Below are 13,648 nucleotides of genomic sequence, written 5' to 3' on the forward strand. Positions count from 1 at the left end.
GTCTAAAAGCAAATGTGTCAGTCTTTGTGTTCAAGTCACTGAAGTCCCTGTCATCTGTGCCAGAACAAGGAGACATATTTCAAATTCCTTTGGATCCTTCCCTCTTGACACAAAATCAGAATCAACTGGCACTACTCTGCCCTTTTAAACTGGGAACAGAGCGTGACTGAATTTGATCATGTTATTCACCTGTGTAAAAAGCATTTATTGTTAATACATTTGTTCTTTTAGGAACATTCTTTATTAAGGTTTTTTCTTTTATTAATCACTTCTTTTTAAATAACACTGAAAATACATGTTTAAACTGAATGAAACAAAGTGGAAACACCATTGCAAACAAGTCAGTTTAAGGGCATTCCACTGAAAAACAAGATGTGATACAGTAAACTTTGAAAACACAAAGGCGTAATCAAAACACATTATCAAAAACTTAGAACAGAACAGAACAGAATAGAATAGAACAGAACAGAACGGAACAGAGCAGAACAGAACAGAATAGAATAGAATAGAATAGAACAGAACAGAATAGAATAGAATAGAACAGAATAGAACAGAACAGAACAGAACAGAACAGAACAGAACAGAACAGAACAGAACAGAACAGAATAGAATAGAATAGAAAATAAATTAAGGTTTTTTTCAAAATTAAATTCAGACATATCATATACTGTACCTTTGTTTGGAGTTTAAGTATATTAATGTATTGTCTTCTCTATAAAGAATCTTGGATAAAGACACACAATAAATTTGAGAATATCTGCTTAAGAATGTTTCCTTGAGAGACATGACCTCTTTGGGTTTACTTGTGTTCAGCAGCAAAACAAAACAACCTCTCAGTGGAAATTCCTTTTTTCATATTACTGAAGTGAGCATTTTTTTTGTCCAAGTTGATAGTTCAAACGACTGAATTATATTGCAAACTGTATTTTGTGAAGAAATAACAAATTAGGCCTACCATATTCATGCTTTTTTTTCTTTTGTCTCTTAAGCATACTTAAATAATCAACATGTAAACTCCCAAGAGTAACTAAATATCTCTTACTGAAGCTAAATATTATTTCTTATTATTAATATTACTATTATCATAGTAGATGGGGTAGGGTAGTGCATGAACGTTGTCTAGATTTCGCGCGTGCGCAGTTGCTATATTTTCTAGCCTGTTTAGCTACAAGCCAGCTAGACAACTGTAAGCTAGCACAGATAAATTAGACAAAGAAAGCTTGTGAAGAGACTGAATGAAAAAGAGTTCAAAGTGACGGACGGTGAAAGGAGCAAGTGCAACACAGAGCTATATGCGTTATACGATATATATGGGAGTATAAAATTGAAAGGTACGCCGTTACCACGTCTTTTTAAACTTTTTTGTAAGCAGTCAGTGCAGAGATTAGCCATGGCTAGCTGCTAGTTAGCTGATGTTGTTTTTCCCTCCAGCAGTTTGTACCAAAGCGTAAGGGTTTACCCTAGCTTGCTTAGTTAGCATCCTGTGGTAGGGAACAGCGAAGGCCTTTTGTTTTACACCCGGTATTGCGGGGTCTAAACATCATGTTACCAATTTAACTTGATGTAGCCTTAACTCGACTATGTTGCAACTGTGGAGTAAAAATACCAATGTAAGTCTGACATGTAATTTGTGTACAGCTTTATTGCTAACGTGTTGTTTGTGAAGCTAGCTGATCACTGTTCGCTATTTGCGGTGTAAAAGCTAAAGTGAACAGTTATCCTGCTAGCTCGGGCAAGACAAAAATATACAGCACACTAAATTATGAGTTCGCTTAATGTAGCTTTTCTATTTAATTTAACTTATTCTGATTTAATTGACGACAAATCGTGGAGCGATGTGGATGATGATCTGGAAATTATTGTTGACACCTCGGCTCATGTTTCGCCAACAATGAGCTGTTGCTTAACATTGTTTTTATTTTTATTCTTGCTCATAATTAATCGCACCCGCTATCCCATTGAATGGAATGGGAATGAATGTGTGCCTGTACGATACCAATGCGCTAGTTCAACTTTAGGCAAATGCAAAATAGTTTCCCAGATGCCTGTCCGCATAGCATCCTCTGTTGTATTTAAGGCGATGTTGCACAACTCCAGCTAACATGTTAGCCACACAAAGTTGCAGGTGAATCTCGAGTTAGCTAAACTATCCGGCTGACTTATGGGACGAGCTGTCACTTAGCGACAAGGCTGTACGATAAAGAGCCAAATTTCAATTAAGTGCTTTAGCCTAAAATGCTACTATGTGCTAATAAAGTGTTATCTTGACATAAGCTGATGTCCAGTTTTTAATAACGTGGCATTCTCGATTAATTTGAAAGTTGTTATTGTGTAGATGTCGCTGTAATAGCAGTTTTCATCGGGTGATACTGTTAGTTATCACATTTGGTGATCTGATGGTTTATTATGAGCATGGTGGGTTTATTTCCAGATGTTAGTGGCATAAAGACGATTAAGTGTTTGTCAAGGCCTAATGACTGTTTTTTTTTCTTCTAGACTGTAGCATGAAGATGGGGCCATGAAGGATTCTGTGACTACATAGAAACATTTTCTTTATATATTTCAAGAATTGGACAGGTAATAAGGCAGGTTTTAATTCACTATTGATGCTGCATATCTCACATTTTGTGTTAGTAAGTTAAGGGTGTTACTGCAGTTTGCTGCACTGAACAGTAGTTGAACTTACAAGTCAATGCAAGATAATGCATGTATCCTGAAATCCTGCAAACTGTTTCTTGTGTGCTCGCCATATATTTCAAAATGCAAAAAATGAGACGTGCTTCCCTGCATGGTCATAGGTGCTCATTTTCTTACAATTTAAATATATTTGGCTTGTAAACTAAATATTTTAAATTGAGAAAAACAGATGGAGAATTTGTTGTATATGAGTTTCCCAGAGAACAAGTGCACAAAAACAGCCTATTTATGTGACATTTATAAATGGTTGGTTTACTCAAAGAAGCAAGTTTTCTCACAGCTGGACACTGGCACAGGAAGAAAGTTAATTTCAGGGAAGTGAGCTTGTAGAAGAACATTGGTTTAATTTTTGTCATTTGTTCTCTGCCTTCATATTGTTTTGGCTTTGGGACACTTTCCCATTGTACCTAAAGTTGTTTGTATTTTTATGTTGGTCTGTAAGAGATATCAAAATGTTGTGAGAGGTATTTACCTGTTGTCTACATGTATGTGGCATTCTTTAAAGAGCAACATTTCAAACATTTCAAGTGTGAGAGACATTTATTTCTAAGATGGCCTGAGAGATTTCAGAGAGTTTGATATGGACTTTAGATTAAGTTGTGACATTTCAAACCAGAGTATGTCTCCTTAATACCACATCAGGCAGTTGTATGAAACATGTTGTGATTTAGCTCTAGTAAAGGTGGACCTGTGAGTATAACAGATTTAGGCTCTTTTTCTTTATGTTGCTGTTGTAGAATTAAATTAGTGCTGCTGGTTTGGTAAAATAAATCTATTATGTATGCTTGGAAAAAGAAAAAAATATTGGCCTTATTACTAAAGCAAATGTTTTTCTTTTTTTCTCTTGGAATATGATCTGCTTAAGATGTTCTTACTAAATTCTATCCTTTAGTAATAACCAATTCATTGAATCAGCTGCGTAACAGTATTGCAAGAGCAGAAGTTTTCCACTGTTTCAACTTAAGTGTATCTAGATAACAATTTTTGTGTGTTCTTCTGACGCTGGTCATGTACAAAAAAGTGAGAGAAAATCGTCAAGTTGTGAGAAAATCTGTGCTCATGATCATTTGGTATTAGCAGGTGGCCCCATCAGGCAAACGGTTCAGATTATCCAGACAGAGAGCACTCTGAAGCCCCTCAGGCTTTTGCCTTTTCAATCTGGGGCCGATGCATCTTTGCTGCGTATTGTGTCATGTGTGAAATTGCAGAGTCAGAACGATACGGGCAGGGGGTCGAAGTTGATGCACCACTGTTGAGTCGCTGAGCCGTAGTCATGGAAGCGAAACCATCCCGCCTAGAATGGTCTATCACACATTAAGCTGGCATCCCGGAAGGTGCCACTCTAACCAGTGGTCACTCAGCTGATTCCACAACGTTGGCTTGATGTGTGAAAGGACACAGCAATTCAGAGCTGTTTGTTTGGCATGTGTGAATTATGAGGAGGAACAGTGGAGGGTTCACAAAGATGGCTTTTTTTCAAGCCGATATGGCACAAGTGAAAGAGGCTTGAGAGATGCTGACGACTCATGAGTATTTCACACAACCGCACTCAAGAAAGAAAAACAATATATATAAGTATGTACATGTCCTTTTGAACATACAGCTGTTTAGCTCCTTTGACTGCAGTTTTCTTTGTAGAACATCACAATCTTTGGATTATGTTGGCTTTAGGATTGAAAGTCTAATCTCTCAACAGTTGAATATCACTGAAAAACTGATTAATAGTACCATACCAGGACCAAAAGGAGAGGGGCATATGTTGCACTATAGTTTTGCTCATGAAGTTTTTTTTTTTTTGGGTTGTTTTTTTGTAAATGTTGACTTCCTTTGTTTTGTCCTGCAGTTAAGATAAGATTTATCAGCCATTTTCCTTCATTTTGGAATAGAAAGAAACACCTTTATTACCACTGCACAGCTATTTGATTTCATTCTCTGGCAATGCGTCCCTTCATCTTGCTAGTGTTGTCTTCACCCTGAGATCACTCTGATTTCCTTTTTGTGATATTTCAAAAGCATTGATTTGCATATTGATTTGAAAGTATTTTCTTATTTATTTTGGGGTCTCGGCATGAATTGTTATTTATTATATAATAATATACTTGTATAATAGATTATTATATATTGTCATTCTACATTTTCTCTTTGGAATAAATAAAGTATTTTTCATGCCATGATTGTTCATAGATGGATGTTGAGCCTTATCTGCTAAATATCTACACAGGAAATTGTCATGAAACCCAACTTTGATATAGATCGACTTTTCAGACGATCTTTCTTGGTAAAATGTATAGTGCTACATTTCGGTGTAAGCTTGAAATTGCCCTTGATAGGTGTGTAGGAAGTGAAAATGGATAAGAAAGTACAATACATCCTCCTTCAGCTTCTGACAGCTTGTCCATAATGATGTAAATATAATGGCAAAACAGGATAGTCAGTTCTGGAGATGATAGAGGTGATTATTTGACTATTGTCAGTTTATGTAGGAACTCCCCTTCTGTCTGAGCTCTCCTAAAAGCGGGGGAGCTCTCCTAAAAGCCTTTTGGGGGAGGGGGACAATAATTTAGGTCTTCGAATTCATTGTTCAACAAAGAGGTCTGAAGTCACTAATTGATGTGAACCCAAGCATGATGATGATGTGACAGTGAAAGGGATGTCATCTGTTTGAGATGAGTTTGCGTATAGTTGCACATTTTAAAAGAAAAAAATGCTTAAACCCTAAAACTGAAAATCGAACACCTACTAAAATAAACTAACATCCAAATGGTTAAACAGAATTCTGAAGTGACGGAAGCTGTGGTGTCTAATCCATGTGTCAGTGGGTGTTCGTCGTTGTTTTGGTTTTCTGAAAACTGTAAAGCAGTTTATTACACAATAATATGGATATCTTTTCAGTACCATTCCATTGATTAAAATCTGTTGTTGAAAGAATTCTTTTTGTTGCCTCCGACCTCATAGTTAAATCGATTGCCAAATGTGGTGTCGTGTTTCGCAGGAGCTCAGATTGTAGTGCAGGACTTCTCACAGTCGATTTAGGGACAGGTGCAGGCTTGTGTATGAGAATTTAGCCATATTGAAGATACTTTGCCAAACGGTAAATTACTTTTAAAATGGGGTGAAATGTAATGCTGTTAATTAATGCCAAAATAACATAATTGTTTCCTTTAAACCGTCAGTGCTTTAAGGACGTGAGTGAGTGGTACCTCAAAGCCAGTGATGTCACGGGTTCCCACCCCTCCTCCTCCTGGGGAGATGTCAAGTGGACCTGTGGCAGAGAGCTGGTGTTACACACAGGTATGGACATAATTGAACACAGTGGATCATATTATACACTGTGGGCTCATAGATGTGGTCTTATGTCAGATGAGAATGAAGATTATATTGTTTGTTATCGTGAGCTGACCTCAGTATCCCAAAACTGAAGCTGCTAGATTGGACTCGGTTATCATTAAATTTGGAACGTACACCTCCGACTTTCCTGCAGCAGTGTTCAGTGTTAAATTACTGTACTTTTGGGGGGATAAATATCATGTAAATTATTAACTCTGAAATGAGGCCTCTTATAAAGGTGGTAATTTTATTCATGCGTTTTAAGGTTTAAAAAAACTTTGATTTTATGTTCACCTGTTTTATCTTTTTGTTCCAAGGTCAAAGTTGTGAAGTTTTCTTACATGTGGACCATAAACAACTTTAGTTTTTGCCGCGAGGAAATGGGGGAAGTGTTGAAGAGCTCAACCTTCTCTTCTGGCCCTAATGACAAAATGAAATGGTCAGTATTCAAGTTAAGATAAGAGTGACAGTAAAACTGGGAAAAACTTTTAAATTTGACACTTTTCAGTTTATTCCTCACATTTTTTTTTTACTCACATTCAGTTTATTTGATTGTTTTTTCCCCAAATATCAATGGAAAGTTTTTGTTTTATGTGTGAGAACTGCAAAATGCCTATGAAAGGAACCCCCCCCCCCCCAAATGGATAAAAGAAGTATTCTTCTCCAAGAGTTTGCATCATAACTGATGTGCAATGTTATCTGTTTACTTGCCAGGTGTCTGCGAGTCAATCCAAAGGGACTTGATGATGAAAGCAAAGATTATCTGTCATTGTATTTACTTCTTGTTAGTTGTCCAAAAAGTGAAGTCAGAGCAAAATTTAAGTTTTCTTTGTTGAATGCGAAAAGAGAGGAGACAAAAGCAATGGGTGAGTACAATCAGTCAAAAAATCTGTCCTTTGCGTCTTGCACATTTTATGCAATTAGCCAACTTGCAAACACAAAAACTAATTTAATGCTTATTGTTATTTATTTTGTGGTTACAGAAAGCCAAAGAGCATATAGATTTGTCCAAGGCAAAGATTGGGGCTTCAAAAAATTTATAAGGAGAGATTTCCTCCTTGATGAAGCTAATGGACTTCTACCAGATGACAAGCTCACCCTTTTCTGTGAGGTAAGTGTGCTTTGTTACTCTTCGAATCAATAAGGGTTTGCAACCTTTGTTTTCAGTAATGCTTTAAGATGTACCAAAAAAGAGCCACACTTTCCTCACTGATTTAAATGCCTTTTTTCATTGATTAGAGAAGTTGGAACTTTTCAAACTGATGTCCACTTAATTAAGTGTATTCCCTCAGCTTCTTTTATCTATTTTATATGAGAAGATACCAGTCATAGCATTAAGCTGCTTCTATCTTGTACTTGCCTGAAAATTGTTCAAAAGTCCTTAAAGAAGCCATCAAAATCTGATCTCTGCCGTATTGAGTTATTTATTACCCATAGTGTTGCCTTTAATTGAAAAAGTCTATGAACTCGTGACACTTTTACACTTGAGCGAATGCTGACTGGCGGCACATTGTTGGGATTTGCATTTAATGACATTTTACTTTTAACAAAAGAAGCTTCCCTGCCATACGTTTACAATGAAGCTTGTTTTGAAAACTATTTAATTTAAGATGTCAAGAAAATGATCTTTCAAGGGACAGGTTAGATGAGGTGTCAATGTATTTTGATGTAAATGCAATTGGCTGAATATTGCCTGAATTAGTGTGTGCCTGCCTGCAGTTCCAGAGAGATTTAACAATTACAGTGAAATTGCCACTGTGATAAACAAATTACATTTAAATTAAAGACAGAATGGTGTGATTCATTTTGGTTTCAGCTGGTTGTGTTTTTGTGAGCCGTGTAGGTTTCCTACTCTGGAAAATCTACTTTTAAAATGAACAATTTAAAGATGAATTTCACTGATGTGTTGGCTTTGTGAGACTGCTCCAGTTATTGCTCTACAATATATTTACAGGTTAGTGTTGTCCAGGACTCCGTTAACATTTCTGGCCAGTCCAACATGAACATGTTGAAAGTACCGGAGTGTCAGCTCTCTGATGACTTGGGAAATCTGTGGGAGTGTTCACGCTTCACAGACTGCAGCCTCTATGTGGGAGGGCAGGAGTTCAAAGCCCACAAATCCATCCTCGCAGGTAAGACATTCCCGACTCGCAAAACTTTGGCAAATAACAACAGAATAGGAGCTGCGGAAATGGCACTAGAAAGACACATCTATGCTTCTTCTTTACGGCCTCTTGTGGAGAGTCATAAGCGCTTTGAAAGGCTAAGGAAGGGTCTCTGTGCCTGGATTGATTTGTAGCGGCCTAGTTCTGCAGTGGTTGCTAATCCACCCCACTACCACTGCTTGGCTCCGCTTGACCTAGATGACTGCAGGACTCCAGGAGATTGAGAGTCTGCCTCTCTCCTCTAGCTCATCTCGATTAGACACGGTAGCTGCAGCAGTGTTTAAAGGGGAAATGCTGACAAAGTGGCAGCTATATGAATTGTGCAGCATTTTTGTACAGTGATAGTTCAGTATAGATTTACATTTACTCATTTAGCAGATGCTCTTATCCAGGTGGACTTATAAGTGAGGGGCAACATTCAAGCTTCTGTACAGTAAGAGACCCTGGCATACATGATTAAGTATTAAGTCTAAAGGACAGATTGAGAGAGGAACCTCGAAAGAAATCCAAAGTTAGGGTAGTTGGAGGTGTTCAAAGATGAGATAAGTCTTCAAAAATAAATGTATGGTGGCGAGGAACGTGTCTACTCTAATACCACAACTTGGTGAGCTGACAGGATTACTGTTGATGACTAGTTCTTTGTAAATGTAAGTTCATTTATTTGTTTAATTGTTTTGACAGCGAGGTCACCAGTCTTTAATGCGATGTTTGAACATGAAATGGAAGAAAGTAAAAAGGTAAGAATAACTGATAATGATTGCTTTTTGTCATGGGTACAAAATCTCTCTACTTTTATACTTGCTGCATAGTCGTGGCTCCAAATATGTAGTAACATTTGAAATGAATGTTTAGAACTCTTTCATGATCAAAGTTACCTTCTTTTGTTCTGCGTGTTTAGATGCCATCATCTTATGAGTTGTAAATAAATCTTTTGTTTGTTTTTATTTGTTCTGCAGAATCGTGTTGACATCAGCGATGTGGATCCAGATGTCTTTAGGGAAATGATGGGTTTCATCTATACAGGGAAGGCACCGAACCTGGAGAAAATGGCAGACAATTTGCTGGCAGCTGCAGATAAAGTAAGCACCTATGGAGTTGACAGTTGTGAGCAAATGTTTAATGAAACATCTACCTCCATCAGTTTTTTTAATTTATTTATTTATTTTTTTTTTATTTTAGTTTTTTAACAGCAGGATATTATCTTTTAATCATTTCTGATTAGATGCATTTATGTCAATTTCTAATTGAAATATTTCTTTATTTTTGGCGCCGTTATGTTCCACCATTTCCTAAATATGTCACATCAAGCTAGTACTAACATTAGCCTCTTAAAAACTGATATACTGAACGGTGGTGAACCAGTCATGGTCTAGTATTACCATGGGCAGTAAGTAACCTGTTTTGGTGTTTAGAGCCTCTAACTGCTCAGAGAGTGGATGGGGAGAGAGCATTGCATGCAAGTCAATGAGGCTTACTGTGGTCTGTTCTGTAATTATGCAGCTGTTACCCTGCATCTAATATGATATGCTTTCAGTATGGATAGTTCAGATTTGTATCTTTATTTTCAGTCCCCCCCCCCCTGCCCATTCAGAACAGGGTTATGTGCGACATGTACATTTGTAAATCCTCTTAGATGTGAGTAAATGCAGCTCTTGGTTTTGTTAGATGCTGGTTTAAGTTAATGGGAGTAACAGAGGGATGTTTTCTGTTCTATGGTGGCATGTGCCAATATAGAAATATTCTTAGCGGTTCATTCAGAGAAAAACAATTGTGTAGCCGTAGTTAAAGTATGAAAACCTGTTTTGTTACAAAGACCATTAAAAATCATTAATTAATTGATAACAAGCGCAGCTTTATTGTTGTAATACTTGAATCGGGGAAGATGATGGCTTTATCCCCAGAATTTGTCACTTCTCTTTTTCAGTGAACAAAGTGCATTAGGATTTGTTGTTCTGATTGATGAGTTGATAGGTGAATTTTACTCTGTTTTCATGGAATAGCTGAGACAGAACCTGAAACCATGGAGATTTGCACCCAGTGTTTAACTGCTGCCTTCTGTATTGCACCCCCTCCCTCACCCACACCCCAGTATGCTCTGGAGCGTTTAAAGGTCATGTGTGAAGAGGCCTTGTGCAACAGCCTTTCGGTGGAGAATGTGGCAGACACCCTCATCCTGGCTGACTTGCACAGTGCAGAACAGCTCAAAGCACAAGCCATAGATTTTATCAACAGGCAAGTATCGCAAAAAAAAAAACCTCGAGTGATAAATTCCTGCTGCCATTTCTGTTTACCAGCCCTGAATGCTTACCTTTTTATCTCCTTGCCATAGGTGCAGTGTCCTGAGACAGCTGGGCTGTAAAGATGGAAAGAACTGGACTAGCAAGTATGTAATTAGCTGATATATGTGACACAAGATTAATAACACACTCTTATCTCTATCCCCAACCAGATGCATTAGAATTCATTGTTTTAGCCCAGGCAGACAGAGTTCTATTTGCCTTTTCAGTTTGAAGTCCCATATCTTTGTATCCAAGTTATTAATAGACTCGTACCTTGATAAACCGCGGAAATGGAATATTTGTACGACTCTAAAAGACGGGAGGCGGTTGCTTTGGCAAGTTTCTCTTGCAGATGATGTAGTGCAGCGTTGCAGGACACCTTGAAATGTTTAACTTTTTTCTTTTTGTTTCAATGCGCTGTAACAGCATTTTAATCAGTTTCATTTTATCCACATGCACAGAAAGTACTAATGAGCTTTTTTTTTTTTTTTTAATTTATCAACCAACTCTCAAATCAAACTCCTCTTATTTGCTTTGTCATTACAATCCCATTTATGTTTATTGATTTTTAATGTGCAGATTATCATGTCTGAGACTTGTCTTCATTTTTTTTCTGTGCTTACAGTCATGCCACAGACATAATGGATACTGCAGGCTGGAAGTCAATGGTCCAGTCCCATCCTCACTTGGTAGCCGAAGCCTTCCGCGCCCTGGCTTCAGCACAGTGCCCACACTTTGGTCCTCCACGGAAGCGTCTAAAACAGTCTTGACTGCCCGACTTTGCTCCAGGACTTTACTGGAGGTGAGAAGCATGGGTTTGCAAAGGAAGGACTAGTGAGATTACCACTCTTATTTCCACCAAAACTGAACACACTTGAATAAAGAAGAGTGGAGCTTTCTGGCCAGAGATGTGGGGAGGCTGGCACACGGAAGGCTGACATCAATGGATTGGAAAAAAAATAGATTCAATTGGTGTTGCTTGCTTGCTTTGCTGCCCCAGCTGAACTCTCTTCAGCCTGGGTAGCAAGCCAAGTTCTCTGCTACAGTTTTTTTTTTTTCCTGTAATATTCAAAATGGCCTTAATATATCTGCCATTGCTCTGGACCTGCTCTAGAGTACTTCGTCTATTTTACTCTGTGCCTGCCTTGTCACAAAGACCAGGCCTCCTGCAGGTTGCACTAGTTCCCATGTATAGTCATTTTGATATGGAGTTCTATAGGAACGTAACAAAGGTTTAACTAAATGGGAAATATTATATATTTGTAATGTTTAGCCCGTTTTGTGACTAGACATTAAGAAGCATGAACACTCAGTGCAAGGTCAGTTCTTTACACTTTTTAAAAGATGCATATGCCCCATATTGATGGCACCATTTCTATGTAAATGACAGTTGAACCATCTTCAGAAGACCAATGTACAAGACAGTCCGTTCTATTGCATATTTGTGTGGGAAAAGTGGTGATCTGCCATTATTAAAACCAGTGTCAATTCATGTAAGACGAAAAAGTGTCGATGCTTTGGCCCAAATATATCGAAACATTGGAGGTATATGGAAGAACAAACTCAGTCTCTCATGGAACAACGTATTCCAGATCATACATCTGTGAACTGTTATAGATTCAATTTTGCGAATTTGTTTCTTTTAATATTGCCAACTCGCAATTTATATATTCAGTATATTGTGGTTAACTAAAAGTGGAGAGACTAATGCATGGTCATGTTATTGTCAAAAGAAATTGTCCAAGTACCAATTTTGTTTTTAACAATTTTTTTCTGCAGTTATCTGACATATTTGTGCAGAATGACATGAATTGAGTACGTGCAAAATTTTCCTCTAACATGCTTGGATATCCGTAGGATGCTGAGCATCACATCTACTGGCAATGTTATTGTGTGTTTGAATGGGGGGGTTGTCATGTTTACTCAGTCCGTCTCGTATGTAGTGTGCTGTGACAGATACGTCGGAGGATTTTGTAAATTAAGAGTAGCGTCATTTTTACATGATATTACTCATCATTCAGCGTCACGTTGAGATGTTGAACCTTTGGAAGCAACGGAAAAAAAGGGGGAAAACGATGAAGTTGTTGTCTGCAAGAATGCCTGCATTAACCCATTAAAACATTTTCCAGCAGTCTAAAGTGTCAGGATTATTATTTTCATTTTTTCATTAGATTCAATTTGACAGGAGAATTTATTTTGAGGAAGGCTGATGATTATCTACAGTTTCTTTTAACGCTAGTGTTAATGGACATAGATGTAGGGCCGAGGTGATTTATTTTTTTCCTTTTTTTTTTTTTTTTTTTTCTTTGTCTTCACCGTTTCTTTTTTAAACATAATTACAAAACAACTCCACTGTGATAATCAAAAGGAAATGTGCTTAAACTGCGCTGGCACACTACCATGTTAAATGCTGAACCTTTTTTCAACACTTGAAAGACTTTTTCCTCTTGTTTTATGTGAATGCTCGGCTCTCGCTCTAATTAAAGTGAATGCAAAAGCCGCTCTTTCCTGCTAGAAGAGACGTCTTCATCAGCAGCTTGCTGATCCACGTCCGCCCCTCTCAGCACAGATCCTTGGAAAATGCCTGATAGTATCTCGGCTTTAAGACGCCTCTCCAACCTTTTCTTCTTCCTTCGCTTCCCTCCACGAACTGTAATGTTTTCTTCTGTGCCGCTGTCAAAACTGAAACATTCTTCCATCATTTGGATTGTGGGAAATAAGCAGTGCATGATATTGACAACTGATGGTAAAGTAAACAATTTCTATAAAGAAAATCACCTATTTGTCTAAGCATAAATGATGTGTTGAACTAATTTTATTTCAAAATCGGTGTGTAATAGTGCATACTATTACTGTTGAACTATAAACAGTGAAATGCATGTTAACATTCCTTGTGGTTTTCCAAGGATTTGGATGAGTGCAGCAGGGAAGCGTGGTGTGACTTGATGCTGGAAGAGTAGGTGCCTCACGCTGATCAGATAAGAGTAATGGAAGCGAATGAAAAGACCCCTGTCCCTGATGGCCACAGCAAAATGGATGTGCTCCCTGAGGTGTACCTCTGGTATCATCCACGCCTGTGGACACAGATTTATTGCCCATTAAAAAGCTACACTGAAATGTACCTCTTAAAATGGTGTGTTTATCCGGTCGGGGAGTCCTTTCAGGAATGAAATGGGACAA

The 13,648-nt window shown here is 37.8% G+C and overlaps 1 protein-coding gene across 2 annotated transcripts; it reads left to right on the forward strand.

Moving 5' to 3' along the window:
* Nucleotides 1–1,151: 1,151 nt before the first annotated feature.
* Nucleotides 1,152–12,606, forward strand: spopla (speckle type BTB/POZ protein like a). 2 transcript variants are annotated; one of them, XM_072397301.1, is made up of 12 exons: nt 1,152–1,610; nt 2,497–2,577; nt 5,871–5,988; nt 6,342–6,463; nt 6,739–6,890; nt 7,008–7,135; nt 7,979–8,156; nt 8,871–8,926; nt 9,146–9,268; nt 10,279–10,421; nt 10,519–10,572; nt 11,094–12,606. In XM_072397301.1, the coding sequence occupies exons 3-12, from the start codon at nt 5,911–5,913 to the stop codon at nt 11,236–11,238; spliced, it is 1,179 nt and encodes a 392-aa protein (XP_072253402.1). In that variant the 5' UTR covers nt 1,152–1,610; nt 2,497–2,577; nt 5,871–5,910; the 3' UTR covers nt 11,239–12,606. The 2 variants fall into 2 exon arrangements, with proteins under 2 accessions (XP_072253402.1, XP_072253401.1); XM_072397300.1 differs by having other exon boundaries at nt 1,152–1,331.
* Nucleotides 12,607–13,648: the final 1,042 nt, after the last annotated feature.

The sequence above is a fragment of the Leuresthes tenuis genome, unplaced genomic scaffold (genome assembly GCF_036924035.1).
Source record: "Leuresthes tenuis unplaced genomic scaffold, fLeuTen1.0.hap1 SCAF_12, whole genome shotgun sequence".
Lineage (NCBI taxonomy): Eukaryota > Metazoa > Chordata > Actinopteri > Atheriniformes > Atherinopsidae > Leuresthes > Leuresthes tenuis.